Genomic DNA, 24,460 nt, shown 5'->3' with positions numbered 1-24,460 from the left:
TGTATAAAAGTCAATCTTCTAAGTCTGCACACAATGTTTATAGTCTATTCTGGTGGCAGTATCTCCAGCAACTCTAAGTACTAAATTATAGTTTTTCAAAATGCTACTCTCACATGTATACATACAAGATACATACCCTCCTCTCCTTCCTTGAGAATGCCTTTCTCTTGCCTACTGATGAACCTTTAATATATCAAGTAAGACTCCTCTTTAAGAACCTTTTCCTAAGATATCCTGTCACAACATGGATAGACCTTGATAACATTATGCTCAGTGAAGTAAGTTAGACAGAGAAAGAGAAGTACTGAATGATTTCACTTATATGGGGAATCTTTTTTAAAAAAATTAAGTCAAACCTATTACAAAAGAGTAAAATTAGTTACCAGGGGATGGTAAAATGAGACCAATGGTGTTTAAGTATACAAACTTATAATGAGTAATAAATAAACCACAGAGATCCAATGCACAGTATAATGAATAAAAATCAATAATACTATATACTACAACACTATCATATGATAAATATCGCTTCACTGGCAATCATACTACAATATACAAACAGATCAAACTAACACACTATACATCTTATATTTACATACTGTAACACTTCAGATTTATCAAATAAAAAAAGAATCCTTTCCTAAAATCCACCCCCACAAAAGCACAGAAAATTCTATCTTACTGAATTCCCACTGCAATGAAAACATAAAATCTCTCAATACTATACACTACAAGTATATGTGTGTCTCTCACTTCACTCCCTCTACTAAATTCAATAGCTTGGACCATGTCTCTATCTTTGTACTGCATGCCTAGCAATTTTTGACTATTCAAAAAAAATATCTGGTGAACGAGTGACAGGAGAGAAAATGCCATCCCACACTTTAGCTATTATGAAAATATTTAGGCTAAAATAATTAGTTATTTTATTGGAATACTGACTTAATATCTACATCAGTGTAATTACATCAAACTAGCCATGCATTGGAGAAGGCAGTGGCACCCCACTCCAGTACGCTTTCCTGGAAAATCCCATGGATGGAGGAGCCTGGTAGGCTGCAGTCCATGGGGTTGTTAAGAGTTGGACATGACTGAGCAACTTCACTTTCACTTTTCACTTTCATGCATTGGAGAAGGAAATGGCAACCCACTCCACTGTTCTTGCCTGGAGAATCCCAGGGACGGGGGAGCCTGGTGGGCTGCTATCTATGGGGTCGCACAGGGTCGGACACAACTGAAGCGACTTAGCAGCAGCAGCAGAAGCAACTAAGTGGCAGCCGCCACCACTGCACAGGGAAGGAGTCTGACCGCCGTTCCCTGAGAATCACTACAGTCCAGTAAAGCCTGCGCTTTTCGGTGCCGGCCTATGACTGCTGCAAAAAAACTGGCTGGGAGCATATTTTACCAATACCATCTACTCTACTCCTCCTCTATAGGTATAGCTAATCCTTTTAGCTTTAGAATGTAGATAGATATTTTACAACAAACCATCACTGTATGATAATATTCTATTTGATAAATTTTATCTTCAAACCGAGCAAGTCAGGAGGATTTTTCCAGTGTAATCTGAAAGTTCATTTAAATGATTAAACCACAGTAAAGTTAGTTGTAATTGATAGCTTTGTGTCTAAATGAACAAATAACAGTAAGGATTACAGTTATTCTTGATTATTCCAGATAATACAAATAGGGACATGGAAAATGAAACTAACACATACAGTGTACCAAGTCCAGTCTGATGGCAACTTTCATCCTCTTCCCGTGAGCTACAAATAAATAGCAAAATCATCTACTGTAAATGTTCACTCCTCTACACCCTTCATGTTGAATGAAGGAGTTAGTGTACAGTGATATAGTCTAAAGGCCCTTAAGCCCAAAGGCCATTTATGACCAACCACTGAGTAACCACAAGTTGAATAAATTTTACAGACCAAAAAAAAAATTACCAATGTATGCAAAAGACTAAAATGTTAAACAATATGGAGATAATATAAATGCTCAATTAAATACAGAAAATAGAAACAAACGCTGCTTTTTGCTTAAATATCCCTACAGTTACAAGCTATATAATGCATTTCAACACATAACCCAATATCAAAGCTTAGTGATAAATGCTAAATTCACAAGGTCAAATTATCAGAAACGTCCTCTCATTTACTTTAATTAACTACAGTGTATCTTCAGTAGAGGGTCTTTTAATGGATGCCCCCGTACACAGAGTTACTCAAATTTTTAAATCTTAACTATTTTCTGTGTTCATTTAAAATAAGTTAAAATAAATCATCTGCTATTCATTTCCTCTCTCCCTTTCATTGTGGGTGGAGAAATTTCTTAACTAAACATTCCAAATCACCAGACAAAGCTCAGTCCACGTGTTTGTGGTATCTCTCAAAACTTGAGGAGAATCTCATAAAAACTTTATGTTAATACTTTGATACAAGGATGGATTTTTACGACAGACTTTAAAGGAGAACTTTTATACAAAATTCGGGAAGGCTGGTTCAAACTTTTGACGTCTTAAAATATCTAAATCAATAAATGTGTAAATACCTTTTTGTGTTCTTCATATTCTAATTTACTCAGCAACAATGCCTTCTCAAGATCTGCTTCAAACATTTCAGATGTCAGCTAAAAGTAAAAACAGTTTCACAATAAACATATAGCATTATACAACACCAGCAAAATAACCATGATAATATATACAGAATAAGAAAACAAATACTTTAAAAAACTGGGTTCTCCAAAGTTATCTATCCATACCAAAGTAGAGAACTCCATGTTTTATAGATGATACCAAAGCAAAAACTTACAATTCTGATATTTTTACTTCCTCATTGTCAATTATCTGTTGTGTAACACAATGTTTTTACTCTAATAAAAAAATCTTACAAAGAAATTGACACTATAACAGATGTCAAAGATGGTATCTAGTTTTGGACACAGAAAATATAACGTTACTAAAAACAAATAAGAATACTAAAAACTCAATAAGCATTATAAAACATACCATATCGTTAATATAGACTAATTTGCAGGTACAGAACTTTTAAATAAGGTGACCAATTGTTTTGGAATATGCCTGATGTTACAGAAAAATTACAGTGCATCTTTTTACTGTTTTCTTTTTATTCCTTTTGTATGACTGGTCTACCTTTAAAGTCATCTAATACTACTATAGTAAAATGATTCTTTGCGATCTGTCTCTTTTGGTTCCTCTCTCTCACCACTCAGTCTCACCTTAAGCTCTGACAATCCAGCTTCTGCCACCTCCAATCAAATTAGTCTCTAAGACTTACTTTTCCTAACTGTCCAACAGAATTGGTACCATAGCTGAAGGAGACTTTGGGTTGTCTACCTTTGGGGGTAAGGTATGTCTGCAGCTAAATATAGGATAGTTGCAATAGGATAAGAGTAAACTATCCTGGATTTGTTTACATGTATGTGTCAACTTATGCATACCATATAATAAAAATATAACTTCAGGGGGCATTGCTTTTAATCTGCCCACAATACCTTCCTTTATTCCTCTGAATAACAACACTTCAATCCAGTGTCCTAGGATTCTGGCAAGACAGTCACCACCTGATTCTTTATACCACTTGCTAGCATAACCACACAAACATCTCAGCTGCCATTGCAACCACCAACAGGATGGGAGCAAAGGACCGAGCTATTTTTTTGTTCTCTTGGGAATTAAATTTTGAGAACAAACACAAAGTAAGAAGGGTTCAATCAGCTGATCATAGCCTCTAAAAGTGAGTATACCAGCTCTACTAGTTCATGCCTAAAAGCACCCAGAATTTCTTAGTTTTCATCTTTCCCAAGGTCTCATTGTTTAGTTTTTAATTCAAACCTGTTAATTAGTATCATTTACCAAATTATTTTTTGCCAAAATTACTCAGATTTGTTTCTGCTGTTTAATGATTTTAAAAAACTGAACTAAAACAGAAATCAGTTCCTAAAAGGAGTAATCTGTTTCAAAGGAATACCTTGAAAATTAGAAAAATGTTAACACTGGACATTAGGAACTGATAAATCATTTATTTCTAATCAATGTCATCCCTTTGAAAGCATCTCATCTAACCCTATACTAAGATAACAAAAAGAGGGGGAAAACTACGTTTATCACAAATAATTGATCTAACTCAGAGAAAAATACAATTACAATTATAATCATAAATAAGGGCATACAGAAATTCTCGTTAATTCCCAAGTGAATTGTACATACTTTTTCTAAGGTAAGGAGTAACTGAAAAGAACTGAAGAATTACTTCAATCTAAATGATAATAATCAGAAAAAAGTAATCTTTCTCAAAGGTTAATTTTTTATACTTTATTATATAAATGTGTATTTAAAGAACAATACAATACCTTTAAAAGGTATTGTAAAGAACAATACCTTTTAAAGGTAAAAAGAAATTGGATTCATGTTGTCGTTGTAGTTGTCCAGTCACTAAGCCGTGTCCAACCCATGAATAGCAGCATGCCAGGCTTCCCTGTTCTTCACTATCTCCCAGAGTTTGTTCAAACTCATATTCATTAAGTCGGTGATGCCATCCAACTATCTCATTCAGTTGCCCTCTTCTCCTGCCTTCAGTCTTTCCCAGCATTAGGGTCTTTTCCAATGCAGTTGGCTCTTCACATCAGTGGCCAAACTACTGGAGTTTCATCAGCTTCAGTATCAGTCCTTCAGTGAATATTCAGGGTTGATTACCTTTAAGATTGACTGGTTTGATCCCTGTGCTGTCCAAGGGACTCTCAAGAGTCTTCTACAGCACTACAGTTAGAAAGCATCAAATCTTAGGCACTCAGCCTTCTTTATGATCCAACTCTCACACTCTTAACGTGACTATTGGAAAAACCATAGCTTTGACTATGCAGACCTTTGTTGGCAAAGTGATGTCTCTGCTTTTTAATACGCTGTCTAGGTTTGTCATAGCTTTTCTTCCACAGAGCAAGTGTTGTTTCATTTCATGGCTGCAGTCACCGTCCGCAGTGATTTTGGAACTCAAGAAAATAAAACCTGTCACTGTTTCCATTTTTTCCCTTCTATTTGTCATGAAGTGATGGGACTGGATGCTATGATCTTAGTTTTTTGAATGCTGAGTTTCAAGCCAGATTTTTCACTCTCCTCTTTCACCTTCATCAAGAGGCTCTTTAGTTCCTCTTCACTTTCTGCCATTAGAGTGGTATCATCTGCATATCTGAAGTTGTTGCTATTTCTCCCGGCAATCTTACTTCCATGTTAACGACATGGATTCATGTTAATATCACACACAAAAAAGAAATTTATATCAACCTTTCCACCAAAACACAAAGCAAACAGGACAAAATATTTCAATATGGAGCATAGCAAAAGTAACCCCATAGAAAAAGTAACAAAACTACTTAAATTTATTGTGAGCAAAGTTGTTTCAATTTACCACCATGCTATTAATCCATATTAATGACATTTAAAATTTACAGAAAAGGCATTTAGGATTATTTCCAATTTGTCACATATTCTGACTAATATTCCAAAAATAAATCCCTGGGCAAGAGAAGAGGTGATGAAGTTGGGAGTCTTGCAAGATGTCATTATTCTTTTTCATATTATCTCATATAACTTAAGTATATAGGTAGCTGATTCTAAGAGCATGATAAAAATGAATGAAATGGAACTTCTTAAAGTAAAAAATATGGCTCTCCCCAACATTTGATTCTAAATATAGCAGTTTAGAGCTTACATTTACCTTCTAATTATTAACAAAAGCTTGTATACAAGGAAATACAATTAGGATAAAATGATTTAAATTTCAGTTTAGCTTTATGAAAACTTCTATAAAATGTCACTATATGATCAATCAGTTTATAAGGATTCATAGAGAACCTTCTATGTGCTTTGCCTGTAGGCCTTAAAGAAGCAGCATAAATTTGGCTTTTGCCCTCAAAGCATTTCTATCCCAGTTGGGAACAGAAAACTTACACACATGACACACAGAAAACAGAATAAGATATTAAAAGTGCTACAAAAGTTGACGGAAAAAAGGTAAACAAGAACAAAGAAGCATACACAAAAGAAACTATTAAGTTGGTCCTTAAAGGATAGATATCATTTGGATAGGTAGAAAAGGAATGGAAGTATTTTAGGAGGAAAGAGTCATATGAACAAAAGTATGATATTAAGAACAGACACATTATGGGATACATGATAAAAGATGAATTCTATGAAATACAAGAGGAATGCGAAAAAACACAGGCTTTGGGAGATCACACAGGTGGATGATTTAAATTTCTCTTCCACCCATGCTAGCTGTGACACGCAGCAAGTTATGTACTTCTGTGAATCTCAAGTTTCTTTATACATAAAAAGATAACTGAAATATCTACCTTGCAGGGTACTTTTAAAAATTTAATATGTAAAGTATCTAGTACAGTGTCTACCTTGCACAAGAGATGCACAAAGTAAATTAGAATTCCACTTCTCTATGCTGGAGAATAGTAGAAAATTAGACTGCTTAGGTAGGTAAAATTGGGTTCCAGAAACTCCCTAAAAACTAGGGATTCAGGATAGATGAAAGAGGGTAAGATAAAGTGATTTTAAAGACATACACTGGCATATTAGGAGAATGAGAACTTAGAATCAACGGATCTGGCTAAACTACTGCAGTCCCAGCATACAGAAAGCTGGACCTGACCACAGCAATGCGGGAAACAAAGAACACTATTTCTCAGCAAAGAATGACCAAGTTTTAGAACACTGATTAAATATGAAGAATGAAAGAAGGATGAATCAAAAATAAGACTTCTGATTCCATATAACAGAGAGAAAGGTAGCACAAAGCTACAATATCAGGAAAAAGAAAGAAAACATGATTCCAAATTTCCTAAAGTTGTCTAAATTAGAGAATTAATCATAAGACTTCTATAAATGTAGTTTTCAATGTAATTAATTATCAGTACATGTAGAGGTAGAACTGAGAGGGGAAAAAGTTTGGGCCTGAAAGACAGGTACTGGATAAGAAAATGCAAATAAAACCATGATTCTTAAAAAGTACCTTATATGTAAGTTTGCAAATTGAGAGCTGCTCATCATTTTCTTTGTACCGATGGGAAGAGGAGGAAAGGAAGAAAAAGAGGAAATGACCCTAAAATGCCTACAGGATTGGAGAAGATACTTACATGTGTCCAAGACGGAGTACTTCAGACTCCCTTCCTCTTAGCTTCCTTCATGTCTCCTATCCCCATCCAGTAGTAAAACATTTTTTTTGTATTTAAATAAATCTATGGCCTCAAGGGTTTATGATCAGTTAAAGAGTATGAAAAACTGATGAAAAATGAGGGCAGTAAATATTTTAGGACTACATTTAAAAAAATTTGCAAATCAAAGTACCATAAATATTTTACCCACTTTAAATCCAAGCAAAACAATCCCAAAGGAAGAGTTAATTTCCAGTTCTCGTAGGCACCATGGGAACAGGGTTATTGCAGAACACAGGACATAATTCTGATACCATTTAACACCTGCAACCAAGTGTTTAGCCACAGTAGCAGCAATGCCCTCTGCTCCTTTAACTCAATGATTTTCAAAGTGTAGACAGCAGAATCATTTCCCAGAAAACTTTAAATAATCTTATTGAACTAACATTTTAAAAGCTGTCAATATTCTACAAATGTGTTCATACTAATGATCATGTTCCATTCAAGTCAGCTAACACACCTTCATATCTTTTGAGTGCTGTTGACATTTACTAAGTTAAATGCTTTAATTATATATCAAAGTAATAAAAATAGTTCACTGATTCATGGAAGGATTAAAAGTAGCAATGAAAGTAGTAAATAATACAACTTATAAAAATAGCATTAATTTAAAAAATGAACAGGACTCTAATACAGCGAATACAGAATGTAAATTTGTGTGTCAGGACAAAAGTGATATCATATAAGCAGCTAAAAAGGAAAATAATAGAAAATTAAAATACCAAAATTAAGAGCCTCTTGATGAAGGTGAAAGAGGAGAGTGAAAAAGCTGGCTTGAAACTCAACATTCAAAAAACTAAGACCATGGCATCCAGTCCCATCACTTCAAGGCAAACAGAGAAAACATGGAAACAGTGACAGATTTTATTTTCTTCAGTGCCACAATCACTGTGGATGGTGACTGCAGCCACGAAACGAAAAGACATTTGCTCCTTGGAAGAAATGGTATAACCAACCTAGACAGCATATTAAAAAGCAGAGACATCACTTTGTCAACAAAGGTCCGTATAGTCAAAGCTATGGTTTTTTTAGTAGTCATGTATGGATGTGAGAGTTGGATCATAAAGAAGGCTGAGCACCAAAGAATTGATGCTTTTGAACTGTGGTGCTGGAGAAGACTCTTGAGAGTCCCTTGGACAGCACAGAGATCAAACCAGTCAATCCTAAAGGAAATCAACTCTGAATATTCACTGGAAGGACAGATGCTGAAGCTGAAGCTCCAATACTTTGGCCACTGATGCGAGGGGCTAACTCACTGGAAAAGACCCTGATGCTGAGAAAGGCTGACAGAAGAAGGAGAAGACGGCAACAGAGGATGAGATGGTTGGATGGTATCACCAACTCAATGAACATGAGTTTGTGCAAACTCTGGGAGACACTGAAGGACAGGGAAGCCTGGCATGTTGAAGTTCATGGGGCTGCAAAGAGTCAGACACGGCTTAGCGACTGAACGACAACAAAGACACCAACTACTTGAAATTTCAATTTACTGAATCATCAGTCTATTTATTCCTAGTTTTCTGCTATGAAATATGGTCAGACCTAAAGACATAGTTTTTGTTTCACTTTAAAGTGCAGTGACCTGTATGAGTTTTTCCAAAACAAGTACCAAGTAATGCTTTGGAGAACAAAAGTGATGAATTTTGTTGCTAAAGAAAAAGTTAAAAAAAAAACACAAAGAGCACTCTTTATAGTGAAATCAAGTGCAAGTCAAATTATCACCAAGAGACTTATTATACCAGCCACAAGGTTAATGAGAAACATCACTTTCACAAACAAAAAACAGAACAAGCTATTGGCAAAATGCCTTTATCACGTGGACTAGAGGATACAATGTGAGAAAACAATTAACTATGCACATGCTAGGAGACATTCCACTTCAGAGTTGGACAAAACCAGTGATATGTGGGGTCTGAATCAATACAACAGGAGAAAGAAATACACAGAATCTGATCTATTTTTCATTCAACATCCATTAGAAGAGATTTTTCTATTATTTTGGGGCTATGATGTAAAATTTTAAAAAGGTAACACTGGAATCAGTACTGTGTATGCTAAGTCACTTCAGTCATGACAGACTGGGAGGCTCTATGGACTGTATTCCATATAATGTTAACTGCCACCTCGACTTTTATAAAATGTTCTAGCTCCTTGGTTTTTATTAAAACAAAAAATAGGTGCTGTCTAAAATTTCTGTTCCCGTAACAAATCTTTTTCAAAGTACACTTTCATTTTGGACATTAAGTACAACGTTCTCCTTTTATGTGGCAGAAACTTTTCTTCCGTTGACATGAGATTAACTAAGATCCAGTGCTTGCTCCTAAGTATATGTAATGGATGCTTCTTTACTGTCTATCTTGTTACTGTTTAATGCAGCTATCAGATTTTATGTTGAGGCTTAGTTGATGTAAATTTATGTTATCACTTTGACGATTTAGGAGTAGGAAACTTTGTCTTGGTATTACTCTTCTGTATTTAAAATAGTCATATAACAGACAAGATTTCTATATCCAGCTTTTCAATCGGCTCAGTTTGAATGTCATTCTTTTCGCAGTGGATATCCAGTTTCCCCAAAACCATTTGTTGTAAAGACATAGGTGGAGTTTCTTACAGTGCTGTTGCCCTGTGTGAAGAATACCCACCACAACTGCATGCCTTTTGCCTACTATAGTCAGTCTGGTCCCTTTTAAAATCTATTATTCCACACGGTAATATAGATTTCAAGTGGTATACTGTCTATCAGTTCCAGAGCTTGCCTTATCTCTTCTTTACTTATCAGTGTAATTATCCCAGGAACTACGCTACTTCCCAGGACCTTGATTATTTTCCTACAAGTCAGACTTCCAAATAAGGTAACAGGTTTTCCTAAGTGACCCATCAATAGTATATCTAGTAGAAATTCCTCAAAGTTCCTCAGCCTTGGATGACATTTTTATATAGGGTTAGGGCCAAGTTAACTATTTCTTCCTCCTAATTACCTGGTCATTTTGGCGATAATCAATGGGGGCAGGAACAAAGGCAATAAATATCTGTTCTTAAGTTCCCATATTACATGGAATTTATTTTAATGCAGAATTGAGCAGTTTTCCTTTATTAATTTTCAAGTGTCCCTTGGGCCACTGGGAGGAATTCTCTCTGGTGAGGACACTGGAAAATTCTATTACTGTCTAAATAAGTGTATCATTAATAATACTTGTAAACCAGAATAAAATCTGTCATAATGAATGCTGTAAAAGGAAAAAAAGAGTCAAATAATCCCCCTAAAATAAGACAATTTATCCAGTTTACCAGTACCTGGAAATATCCTTTTTGCACAGCTCTAGTGTAATAACAAATGCTTGTAATGATGAGCCTGAGGCATTACAAATTTCTATAGAAAATGTTATAATTAACATAGCTTATGTTAAGAGCATGGTTTAGTACAGTTAAATTCTTTTAAAACTGAAACTCAAGCACAATAGGTATAGCCACTCCATTAAGCCAAACATCTGCTAAAATAATATTTCCAATAGATCAAATGACAGTTTAACAGATAAGAAAATAACTATTCATTTTTCATACATACAGCATCTCCTAGAGTACATTCCAAATTTAGTTTGTTATTTTCCTGAATACCACAAACACAAAAAGAAGCTGATTGGTTTTATTATCTCTTTGATTTGGTTATTAATGACATTTATTTAATAGAGGCATAAAAGAAGAAAACATTGCATAAATAGGTTTAAAAAAACAAATGTCACAAACTATTTTACAACAAGACTGAAAAGGAAAAGTTTTCCCGCAAAGTCTTTCTTCTTTAAACAAAACTGTCACTGAGTATTTCTAGTTAGTATTGTTCTTACAAATATGATTTTCTTTACTTTAAATAATTTAATCCTGCTTTTCTACCTTCCCTATCTCTACCTCATTTGTAAAAAGGCAGATGAAGTAAAAACTCAGAAAATAACTGTTTGAAACTAACAAACAAAAATAATAAATGTGTCTATCTGCTTTCCTAGTTAGATAAAAACCAGAACCTCTTATTAAAAGTAGCATACACATGTGAGTTAATCCAATATAAAATGCTCCTCAGAACAGTAGCATCATGGTTGGATGCAATGCTATCTAAAAAATGCAAAAATTCACTGAAAACTAAAGCAAAACAACTTAATTTACTTAGCTGTACCTGCTCATCTCTTTGTCTCCACTCTTGCCAATTTTCTTCTCGTGAATCCTTCTGTACTGGGTTTGATAATGAAAGCTCATGTTGTGCATTACAAATGGCATGGGAGGATTTCTGTGGAATTTTCTTAAAAGCAAGATTCCTGAGCTATGGAAAAAACAAAAAAAAAATTAAATTCAGTTTACCAATACTGGGATACTAATGATTTTTTGGAAGTTAAGAAATCAATATTTTTATACTTCTAAATACTCATTATGCTAACTCACAAAGTCACTATGTGAACTTTTGTAATCTTTGTAGAATTTCACCAGCATTTAAGAAAGTTTTGGTGGATTTCTAGATGAAATGATTAATACGTAAAAATGGATTATACTCTATTATACCATTTAATGATCCTGGTTTACTAAAGGGTTTATAGGAATAGAGAACAGGATAACAAGTGTGCTTTTTATTTTATTTTTTTTCATTTATTTTTATTAGTTGGAGGCTAGTTAGTTTACAATACTGTAGTGGTTTTTGTCATACATTGACATGAATCAGCCATGGATTTAACAAGTGTGCTTTTAAAATCCAAAAGAATAAGGTTCAATAAGATTAAATTTTAATGGCTTATAAATTTAAAAGTTTAAATAGTGGGAGCAGATAGCTTAAGGAACTCTAGCAACTACTTTGCTAGTCCTGAAAAATACAGAGCCTACAACTAGTAATATATGGTTAGGAAAATACTTTAAATGGTTACAACAGTCCAGTGGGGAAAGAGGACAAATCAAAGCAGTCTGTCTTAGGTGATACAGATTGCTCTACAGGCATTAGTAAGTTTGAGGAACTTTAAAATATGATGACAAGAGACAGAGCAGTTCAAACATTCATGCCCCATGATTATCTCATTATAGATGTCTGCTGTTTACATTTAATGTAGAATAATGAGTTTCTAATGCAGCAGACATTAGCGTCTACCCTAACAATGTTAGCAAGGTAAAAAGTTCCAGTGAGAACAGATGCTAATTTTGTTCCTCTTATATTGTAAAGACTGTAGCAGTTTCCTCTGTATCTCTAAAAGGGAAAAAAACAAAACTTGTAATCTAATAGCTTTAGAGATTTTTCCAATAAAAGCAATGGATAAGTTTATTAAAAAATACAGGGCCTAGCCCACAAAGTAACATAATGAATTAAAACTGAACTGGCCAAGCCACTCCTCACAGGAAGAACAACCTGAGACACAGAGGTTGAAACGGAGAAAGGCACTGAGAGGCTCTTATGGATTAAACTGTATCCCTCAAAAATATGCTGTAGGCCTAACTCTTGCTGTCTGTGAATATAACCTCATTTAGAAAGAGGATCTTTGCAACTATAATCAAGTTAAGGTTAAACTGAACTAGGCTGGGCCCTAGTGAATGAAAGGTATAGACAAAGATATATGAAGCCAAGGAACACTGAGGACTGACAGCTACCATAAGAAGCTAGGAAGGAGAGGAAAAGAAGGATTCTACTCAGAAAGAGCCTGGTCCTATTAACACCATGGTTAGAACTTCCAGCCTCTAGAACTGTTAAGAGAATACATTTCTGTTGTTTTAAGTCACCCAGCTTGCGGTATTTTGTTACAGAAGTCCTAAAAAAACAATAAAGAAGCTTTAAATCAAGGATCAACAATTTAACTGATAATCAACAGACCATTGTGCAGGAGGGAGTGATGAGATACAAACACTGCTTTAAGTAAGTGGTTTCTGCTGTGGGAAAGCCAGAAGAGGAGATGCTGCTAGACATGAAGCCATGGCAGGTTCAGTGCTTATTTATTACAGAAAATAGACTGACAGAACTATACCCGCGCAAGTGGGAAGGGAGGATCCTCAGGCTCATTCTCAGTAATGCAAATGTAAACCCCACTATTACCTTATTTTCTGTTACCCCAAATCATCTTTAATTCCAAAAAGAAATGGTAGGCAATCAAAAGTTCTGTAAGACTGGACTTCAGAAAGGTTATATAGTGAGAAAAATGTCTTTTAAAAAAGTGACCCTGTGTGGCAAAATTTTAAAGAGATACTCAGAAAACAATGGTGATGGAAATTAACAAATTGAAAAGGCTTTTCCGCAGTCTTGGGGTATTATAAAATGAATATAGGGAGAAAAAAACACTTTTACTACTTCTCTTACTCAGTGATAGAGAAAGGTCCTTATATACCTACTGCTCTATTAAAAGACAAACACAGCCTAGAGATGTTTTTCAGTATTTCTTTTAAAAATAAACGGGCACATTACATGTTGGTCATATAACTCAAGCTAGGAGTATTTACCAACAGACTGGTTCCAAATAGGAAAAGGAGTATGTCAAGGCTGTATATTGTCACCCTGCTTATTTAACTTCTATGCAGAGTAGATCATGAGAAATGATGGGCTGGATGAAGCACAAGCTGGAATCAAGATTGCCGGGAGAAATATCAATAACCTCAGATATGCAGATAACACCATCCTTACGGCAGAAAGTGAAGAGGAACTAAAAAGCCTCTTGATGAAAGTGAAAGAGAAGAGTGAAAAAGTTGGCTTAAAGCTCAACATTCAGAAAACTAAGATCATGGCATCTGGTCCCATCACTTCATGGGAAATAGATGGGGAAACAGTGGAAGCAGTGTCAGACTTTACTTTTTTGGGCTCCAAAATCACTGCAGATGGTGACTGCAGCCATGAAATTAAAAGACGCTTACTCCTTGGAAGGAAAGTTATGACCAACCTAGATAGCATATTAAAAAGCAGAGACATTACTTTGCCAACGAAGGTCCGTCTAGTCAAGGCTATGGTTTTTCCAGTGGTCATGTATGGACGTGAGAGTTGGACTGTGAAGAAAGCTGAGCACCGAAGAATTGATGCTTTTGAACTGTGGTGTTGGAGAAGACTCTTGAGAGTCCCTTGGACTGCAAGGAGATCCAACCCGTCCATCCTAAAGGAGATCAGCCCTGGGTGTTCATTGGAAGGACTGATGCTGAAGCTGAAACTCCAATACTTTGGCCACCTGATGCAAAGAGTTGACTCATTGGAAAAGACCCTGATGCTGGGAGGAATTGGTGGCAGGAGGAGAAGGGGACGACAGAGGATAAGATGGCTGGATGGCATCACCGACTTGATGGACATGAGTTTGAGCAAACTCTGGGAGTTGGTGATGGACAGGGAGGACTGGCATGCTGCGATTCATGGGGTAGCGAAGAGTCGGACAAGACTGAGTGACTGAACTGAACTGAGGAGTATTTAGGTGAGAGGGATCTGCCATGTACTTACTACCCTTAAGAAACAGATGACAAACAAATGCATAAAAATGTATGCATTTCAAGGCTAGTCATAGGATTATTATCTATAATAATTAAAAAAATGGGAAACCTAAATGTTTATCTCAATAGTCTGATTAAGTAAACTATGACAAAGCCACATACTTTTAAATAATGTGGAGTCATTTAAAATAATGTTGATTTTTATTTACTCACATGGAAAACTGCTCATGCTAATTTTTAAAAAACCAGTTATAAAAGTCTATTATATAATCTAATTTTCATTTAAGTTAAATATGAATGTAGACATATGTGTGTGCACATGTCTATATATTCAAAAAACATATATGTGTACAGAAAACACATACCAAAATATTAATTTGTTATATCTCTAGTTATAGTCACTAGAGAATAAATATTTTTATTTTATATTCACAATTGATCTGTTTCTTTTTCTATATTTTTTTATTTTATATTCACAAATGATCTTTGTTTCGTTTTAAGACTGCCTGTGTTTTTCAGGAACTTTTTGGAAGAAGCACATAAGCTTCCAGAGACAAGGAAAAGAAAGGCATTCCATATGTTCATTACATTAGACTTCAAATACACACAAATTCATATATTTATATATATTATAGTCATAATTACCAAGTACCTATGGACCAGGAACTGTGGATACATGGATCAACAAGATAGTAACTGTCCTCTTCATGCTTACAATCTACTGAGAAAGCAGACATGAAATATAATCGCTACCTCATTTGCTTCACTCTGCTGCTGTTCCTTCTTTTTTCTTCTTTTCTCTCTTTTTTTCTCATTTGTAGTTGATTTATTTGTTTGAGACTTTCCAGTATTTCGACCTTTGCCTTTTCCAGGCTCAGAATCAGAACCACTGCCACTATCCACTTGCAACAAGGCAAAACGAGAGGCAGTAGTGGGAACAGAACTAAGTACTGCTGAGGCCATTGTAAAGATTTCTCTTTCAAAATACTTCTGTCAAGAATTCCTGTGGGAAGGGAGAAAGGAGGCAGATAAGTAAACAAAGTAAAATCTGTTTCTAGATTTTACTGTTTTATATTTCAGAACAAACAGAAATACACACACACTTCTCCTGACACTGGATTTAGTAACATTTGGATTCATACCCACAGTCCTACTGGCAATAACATACTTTTTAAACTTAAGTAAACAACATAAAATTGCATAATATAAAACAAAAAATTATATACTGAGATTTCACAATTATTACAAGTCTACCACCAATATAATTATTTTTCCATTCAGTTTCCAAAAATTAGTGACTTTCCTCTTTCTTTTAAATACGCCACCATAGCTACACTCCATGGGATCCCAAAGAGTAGGACACAACTGAACAACTAACACACACATAAAACAGAAGCCCAGTAATTTTGAAGGGTGTGACATTTCTCACCCGCCCACTTGTCAACCTCACAAAGGTCCTAGTCTAAAAAATCACTTCTTACCTATCAAAAATAAATAAATAAATAAATATGCCACCATATATCTATGAAGAACATCCTAAGTCTGCCATAATATAGACATATATTTATGGAAAACATCCTAAATCAATACAGTTTATTAATAAAATTAAAAAATACATATATCATTTCACTGCACTAGAGACCACTGGTCCTGCTGCTGCTGCTAAGTCGCATCAGTTGTGTCTGACTCTGTGCAACCCCATAGACGGCAGCCCACCAGGCTCCCCCGTCCCTGAGATTCTCCAGGCAAGAACACTGGAGTGGGTTGCCATTTCCCTCTCCAATGCATGAAAGTGAAAAGTGAAAGTGAAGTCGCTCAGTCATATCTGACCCTGAGTGATCCCATGGACTGCAGCCCACCAGGCTCCTCCATCCATGGGATTCTCCAGGCAAGAGGACTAGAGTGGGCTGTCATTTCCTTCTCCCACCACTGGCCCTACTACATGCTTATCCTTAACTTTGAAGACAGGGAAAAAGGAGTAGGAAAGGAAGAACATTCTTATATACAAATTCCGCCTTAAGTTTGATTCTAGAGTGATGGCAAAATAGAGAACTTACCCTGGAGAAGGAAATGGCAACCCACTCCAGTATCTTGCCTGGGAAATCCCATGGACAGAGGAGCTTGGCAGGCTACAGTCCATGGGGTCGCAAGAATCAGTCAGACACAACTTAGCGATTAAACCAATGCCACCACCACACATGCAAAACCTGAAAATATTCATAACCAGCAGAACCACACATCAAGAATTACTGAAGGAGGTTCTTTAAGTTACAGGGAAAATCATCCCAGATAGAAATGTGGCTCTTCACAATAGACAGAAGAATACTGGAAACAGTAACTACAATGATTAAGTTCATAAAATTTTCTTCTATATAAATGTCCCTAAAGCATGACTATTGTAACAAAAATTATTATATATATAAAAATTATATCTAAGAAAAACTATATAATATATAAATTATATATAATATAAAAACATTCTATTACAAAATTAATAGCATATATTGTTTTTATAATATACGTGTAAAAATGTTTTTATGTAAAAATAATATACATGTTACCTCAATAGTTAAAAAAAGAGAACTTAAATTCTCTCAACCAAAGGAAACTTTTCAAAATCACCTTCTACCGTTATCTTTTAGTTAACTAATCTCAGTGCACCCTATGTCTTTCAGTTTTTTTTCTTTTATTGTAGCTAATTTACAATGCTGTGTTAATTTCAAGTGTACAGGGAAATGACTCAGTTATTTATATACATGTATATATTTTTACTCAATTATTTAAATATATATATACATATTATTTATGGGGCTTCCTGGTGGCTCAGTGCTAAAGAATCCACCTGCCAATGCAGGAGATGCTGGTCCAATCCCCATGTCAGGAAGATCCCCTGGAGAAGGAAATGGCAACCCACTCCAGTTTTCTTGCCTGGGAAATATTGTAAACAGTGCCCAATGTTCACAGCAGCGCTATTAACAATAGCCAAGACATGGAAACAAGCTAAATGGCCATCAAGAGATGAATGGATAAAGAGGATGCATGTGTGTGTATAGACTTGTGTAATCCAAGTCATCTGTTTGTGATATACAAACACAATGGAATAATACTCATCCATAAAAAAGAATGAAATAATGACACTTGTAACAACACGGACCTACATATGATCATATTAAGTGAAGTAAACATGACAAAGACAAATATCATATAATATCACTTATATGTGGAATCTAAAAAAATAAAATAATACAAATGAATTTATTTACAAAACAGAAATAGACTCATAGACATAGAAAATGAACTCATACTTACCACAGGTGATAGAAGGGGTGAGGGGAAGATTAAATTAGTTTGGGATTAACATATTCACACTATGATATATAAAAGCACCTACTGTATAGCAGAGGGAACTATATTCAATCTGTAAACAAGGCTGCTATGAAAACCGAGTGCCTTCATGGATTACAGCTCTGTCATGGCACAGGGGCTCGTATAACTCAATGAAGCTACGAGCCATGCTGTGCAGGGCTGCCCGAGACGGAAGGGTCATAGTGAAGAGTTCTGACAAAATGTGGTCCACTGGAGGAGGATATGGCAAATCATTACTGACTCAAGAAGCCCATTAACAGTATGAAAAGGCAAAAATATGTGACACCAGAAGATGAGCCCCGTAGGCCAGAAAGTATCCAATACACTACTGGGGAAGAGTGGAGGGCAAATTACTAACAGCTCCAGAAAGAATGAAGCAGCTGGGTCACAGTGGAAACAATGCTCAGTTGTGGACGAATCTGGTGATGAAAGTAAAGTCTGACACTGTAAAGAACACCACTGCATAGGAACCTGGAATGTTAGGGCCATGAATAAAGGTAAATTGGACATGGTCAAGCAGGAGATGGCAAGAGTGAACATCGACATCTTAGGAAATCAGTGAACTAAAATGGATGGGAATGGGCAAATTTAATTCAGATAACCACTACATCTACTACTGTGGGCAAGAATTCCTTAGAAGAAAAGGAGTATTTCTCATCATCAACAAAAGAATCTGAAATGCAGTACTTGGGTGCAACCTTAAAAATGACAGAGCGATCTCAAATCATTTCCAAGGCAAACCATTCAACATCACAGTAATCCAAGTCTATGCCCCAATCACTGATGCCAAAGAAGTTGAAGTTGACCAGTTCTATGAAGACCTACAAGATCTTCTAGAATTAACACCAAAAAAGATGAAAGATGTCCTTTTCATCATTGGGATCAGAAGGCAAAAGTAGGAAGTCAACAGATGCCCAGAATAACAGTCAAGTTTGGTCTTGGAGTACAAAATGAAGCAGGGCAAAGGCTAACAGTTTTGTTAAGAGAACATGCTGGTCACAGCAACCCCCCTTTTCCAACCCAAGGGATGTCTCTTCACATGGACATCACCAGATAGTAAATAATGAAAAACAGACTGATTATGTTTTCTTTGCAGCCAAAGATGGAAAAGCTCTATACAGTCAGTGAAAACAAGACCTGGAGCTGGCTGTGGCTCAGATCAAATTTCAGGCTTAAAATGAAGAAAGTAGGGAAAACCACCAGACCATTCAAGTATGACCTAAATCAAATCCCTTATAATGATACAATGGAGGTGATGAACAGACTCAAGGAATTAGATTTGGTAGAGAAAGTGACTGAAGAACAATGGACAGAGGTTCAGGAAGCAGTGACCAAAACCATCCCAAACAAAAAGAAATGCACGAAGGTAGGGTGGTTGTCTCAGGAGGCCTTACAATGACTGAGGAAAGAGGAGAAGCAAAAAGCAAGGGAGAAAGGGGAAGATATCCAAATGAATGCAGAGTTATAGAGAACAACAAGGAAAGGTAAGAAGACCGTCCTAAGTGAACAATGCAAAGAAACAGGAAAACAATAGAAGGGAAAGAGATATCAAGAAAATCCCTTCTTTCTCTTCAAGAAAATTGAATATATCAAGGGAACATTTCATGCCAAGATAGGCACAATAAAGGACAGAAATGGTATGGACCTAACAGAAGCAGAAGATATTAAAAAGTGGCAAGAATACACAGAAGAACTATACAAAAAAGATCTTCATGAGCCAAATAACCACAACGGTGTGATCACTCACCCAGAGCTAGACATTTTGGAGTGTGAGGTCAAGTGGGCATTAGGAAGCATCACAACCAACAAAGCTAGTGGAGGTGATGGAATTCCACCTGAACCTTTTCAAATCCTAAAAGATGATGCTATGAAAGTGCTACACTCAATATGCCAGAAAATTTGGAAAACTCAGCAGTGGCCACAGGACTGGAAAAGGTCAGTTTTCATTCCAATCCCAAAGAAAGGCAGTGCCAAAGAATGTTCAAACTACCACACAGTTGCACTCATTTCACATGGTAGCAAAGTAATGCTCAAAATTCTCCAAGCCAGGCTTCAACAGTACATGAACCAAGAACTTCCAGATGTTCAAGCTGGATTTAAAAAAGGCAGAGGAGCCAGAGATCAAATTGCCAAGATCTGATGGATCATAGAAAATGTAAGAGAATTCCAGGAAAACATCTGCCTTTGCTTCACTAACTACACTAAAGCCTTTAACTGTGTGGATCACAACAAACTGTGGAAAATTCTTTAAGAGATGAGAATACAAGACTACTTACTTGACTCCTGAGAAACCTATATACACATCAAGAAGAAACAGTTAGAACCAGCCATGGAAAAAGCTGACTGGTTCCAAATTGGGAAAGGAGTACAAGGCTGTATGTTGTCATCCTGCTTATTTAACTTATATGTGAAGTACATCATGTGATATGACAGGCTGGATGAATCAGAAGCTGGAATCAAGATTGCCGGGAGAAATATCAACAAACTCACATATGCAGATGATACCACTCTAATGGAAGAAAATGAAGAGGAATTAAAGAGCCTCCTTACGAGAGTGAAAGAGGAGAGTGAAAAAGGTGACTTGAAACTCTACATTCAAAAAACTAAGATCATGAAATCCAGTCTCATCACTTCATGGCAAACAGAAGCAGAAAAACTTGTAGTAGTGACAGATTTTATTTTCTTGGGCTCCCAAATCACTGTGGACAGTGACTGCAGCCATGAAATTAAAAGACGCTTGCTACTTGGAAGGAAAGCTATGACAAATCTACACAGTGTATTAAAAAAACAGACACCACTTTGCTGACAAAAGACTGTCTCATCAAAGATATGGTTTTTCCAATAGTCACGTATGGATGTGAGACTGGATCATAAAGAAGGTTGAGTGCCAAAGAATTGATACGTTTGAATTGTGGTGCTGGCGAAGACTCTTGAGAGTCCCTTGGACAGCAAGGAGATCAAATCAGTCAATCCTAAAGGATACCAACCCTGAATATTCCTTTGAAAGACTCCTGCTGAAGCTGAAACTCCAATACTGTGGCCACCCAATGTGAAGAGCTGACTCACTGGAAAAACCCTGATGCTGGGAAAGACTGAAGGCAAAAGGGGAAGGGGGTGGCAGAGGATGATATGGTTAGACAGCATCACTGACTCAATGGACATGCGTTTGAGCAAACTCTGCAAGACAGTGGAAGACAAAGGAGCCTGGCTTGCTGCAGTCCATGGGGTTGCAAAGAATCAGACATGACTCAGCAACTGAACACAACAACAAATTAACACTGGGGTACACATATCTTTTTGAATTAAAGTTTTCTCTGGGTAAACGCCCAGGAGTGGGATTGCTGGATCATATAGTAGTAACTCTGTTTTTAGTTTTTTAAGGAGCCTCCGTACTGTTCTCCACAGTGGTTGCACCAATTCATATTCCCACCAACAGTATAAAAGGGTTCTTTTTCTCCACACCTTCTTCAGCATTTATGTGTAGATTTTTTTAAAATAACAGTCATTCTGACTGGTGTGAGATGATACCTCATTGCAGTTTTGATCTGCATTTCCCTAATAACTGGGCATAATGAACATCTTTTCATGTGCCTGTAGGCCGTCTGTATGTTGTCTTTGAAGAAATGTCCATTTAGGTCTTCTGCCTATTTTCTGATTGGGTTGTCTTTTTGATATCAAGCTGTATGAGCTCTTTATATATTTTAGAAATTAATCCCTTATTGGTATCTTTCAGCTTTTAAAGAAATTTTTAAACTCATGATATCAAAGGTCCTCTAATAAAAGAATATATATATAAAGTTGAATCATTTTATTTACACTAGAAACTAACACAAGACTGTAAATCAACTATACAATAAAAATTGTTTTTAAAAAGGTCCTCTAGTAATATCTAACCCAAATCCTTTGGCTTTACAGATGAGACAACTGGTAATTAGACTGGTTAAGCCATTCTGCAAGTTACTGTCAAAGTCAGGACCAGAAATTAGATTTGCTTACACTCTGCAGGTTCTAAGAAGCCTTGTAACTACTAGAAGACTTAAGTATTCTCAGTTCAAAAGAAACAGATCTTCTTAATTGTGAAATTCATAAATGTTTTACTTTGAAATGTATTGAATACAAAACTGAATAAAATATTAAGTTTAAAAAACTAAAGGAACACTCCAAGTACCCAGCACTGAGATTAATGAAATGTTAACCCAACCTATGGTTCTCCCCAGTAGCATCCCCCTAACACCCAACCTGTTCAAAGATAATTTATTATCCTGATTTGTGTGTTACTTATTCCTTTGTTTTTCTTTATAGTTTTATCATGTCTGCCTTGAGCCACAGTGCTCACACCTAAACGAGCTACTGTTATTTCCACAATATCCTACTGCTTACCCAGGACACCCTATTTATACACTGCAGAAGGAGACTGTTTAAAAGTGTGAATACCAGGAGGTAAGGATCATTAAGGTACATTTTGAAAGCTAACCACACACTATGGTTATCATGTTTTCACCCCCCAGGAGGAAACAAAAATGAGAAGCATATATTCAATGTTCTATCTTGACCTAACAATCCAGAAAATTATTTAGAAATTTTTCAGTTTTTTGCTCAACAATGAGGGAAAACCAAAGAAGAGCTGATATTTGAAGATGCCATCTAATAGTTACAAAATCAAAGTATTTTTATTATAATATATTAATACCTATTGTTCCTATGCCGAAAAATAAATGAATTAAGATAAAATACCACAACATACAGAGATGACATTACACCGATAAAATTAAGACATATTTTGAGGCTTAACTCTTTCCCACAAACATGAGAATTAAGGCTTTGTAAGTTATTAAAAGGGAGAAAATACTACAAAATGAAAAGAAATTTTCAGACTCAAAAATATTATGGAAAACATTAATTCTGCTTCCACTTCAACATGCCATGTTAAAATCCTGTTAAGTTTTAGTAGTTCTGACCACTTTAGGCACACTAATCCTACACAGTTGTTCTACAACTACTGTATTTAATTTTAACTGTTGCAACTATAAATTGCATATGATAGCTATTCAAAAATATTCACTGCCCCTCCCTGAAAAAGAATTATGTATCACTCTCATGTTGAATGCAGACATGGCCAGTGTGACTTACCAGTGAAATGTAAGCTTTAAAAGCCAGAGCATGGTGAGCCATGCTTTTCCTCTGCTTCTGTTATTGCAGAAGCATATACTGAGAAGAAGTCTCCATCAGTCAAGTCTGATGGAGTCTGAAACTACAATGAAAAAAATCTCCTTATTAACCTGTAATGGATATGTAGCTTGAGAAGGAAAGCAACTTTGCTGCATTAAGCTGCTGAGCTTTTCAGGTTGTCACTGCAATATTATCTAACCTTATCATCACCAACAGCTTACACAAATATACTTCCTCTCCAATTTAGGACTGATACCAAAACTGAATTTCATATCTGGATTGTCCTGCATGAGTGAAATGTTCACAGACATTCTAAACATCTCTTAAAAGCTCACAGAAATTTTTTTTCTTTGAAATGAAAAGAAAAAAAGTTTTTGGCCTTGAGAATTTGCGGTTGAGCCACTGGAAAGAGTCAAAGACCTAAAGATTTTATCTAACATACTGCATAAGGAAAACACCAATCTACCTGAAACCCAAGAATCACAGTAGTGACTATGTCTTAAATAGTGGACACACGTGACAAGCAACCAATGTTTCCTGAATGAATGAGAATAATAAAAGTGAAAAGAAAGCAATAGAATACATTGTGTTAACTGAGAAAAGAATTAGTGATAAACACTCAAAATAACTTTTTCTGATGAGGCAGCTACCTATGCTACACCTTAGCAATCCATGTGCTGAACTAATGAAAGGTAGATGGAAAGGGGGAAATGTTCACCAGCAATGATCCCTTGTCTAGTCAGAAGAATAGAAGAGTGGTAGTCACCTGTACTAGACTTTATATAATAGTAAAATTAAAGGCAAAAAATAGCTCTACTTAGCAGCTGAGGGAGTAGAGAGATGGGACAACTGGAAGGGCTCATCAACTATATCATATGTTCTACTTTTAAAAAAAAAGTGATAGACAACACATCAACTCCCTCATTAGTCATGAGAGGAATCTATATATCAAAAATGTATATACCATACACTAACCAACACTTCACAAGTGGGAAGAGGAGTGAAATGTAAACTTTAAATGAAAGAAGGGAATAAAAATAATCCCCAGTTTGTAAACATGCTATTTGTTTACATACCAAAAAGAATGAGATGTATGGGGCTACCCATGATGCCTATCTTCCCTTCTATAGTTTTCATTATTTCCCCAAATAGTCTATAATGACCTTCTGTAAGAAGAAAAAAAAAAAATCTCATCTTGAAAAGGGAAAATGGCTATCTATACCCAAAATCAAAAAAGAAAACATAATATAATCAATGCAATATTGAT

General features: G+C 35.8%; 1 protein-coding gene across 2 annotated transcripts in view; it reads right to left on the bottom strand.

Moving 5' to 3' along the window:
* The window catches only part of GKAP1 (G kinase anchoring protein 1), a 94,819-nt gene that overhangs the window by 66,281 nt on the left and 4,078 nt on the right, over positions 1 to 24,460 (bottom strand). For both annotated transcript variants that reach the window (XM_043927194.1, XM_043927195.1), the window contains exons 3-5: positions 15,412 to 15,661; positions 11,405 to 11,548; positions 2,551 to 2,628 (exon numbers count right to left, since the gene is read on the bottom strand). In XM_043927194.1, the coding sequence (XP_043783129.1) occupies positions 2,551 to 2,628; positions 11,405 to 11,548; positions 15,412 to 15,621 (432 nt within the window). In that variant the 5' untranslated portion in view covers positions 15,622 to 15,661. The remainder of the gene's footprint in view (positions 1 to 2,550; positions 2,629 to 11,404; positions 11,549 to 15,411; positions 15,662 to 24,460) is intronic.

Source organism: Cervus elaphus, chromosome 16, assembly GCF_910594005.1.
Source record: "Cervus elaphus chromosome 16, mCerEla1.1, whole genome shotgun sequence".
NCBI classification, from domain to species: Eukaryota; Metazoa; Chordata; class Mammalia; order Artiodactyla; family Cervidae; genus Cervus; species Cervus elaphus.
Note: the sequence above shows the minus strand (reverse complement) of the source record. Positions and strands in the feature narration are given on the sequence as shown.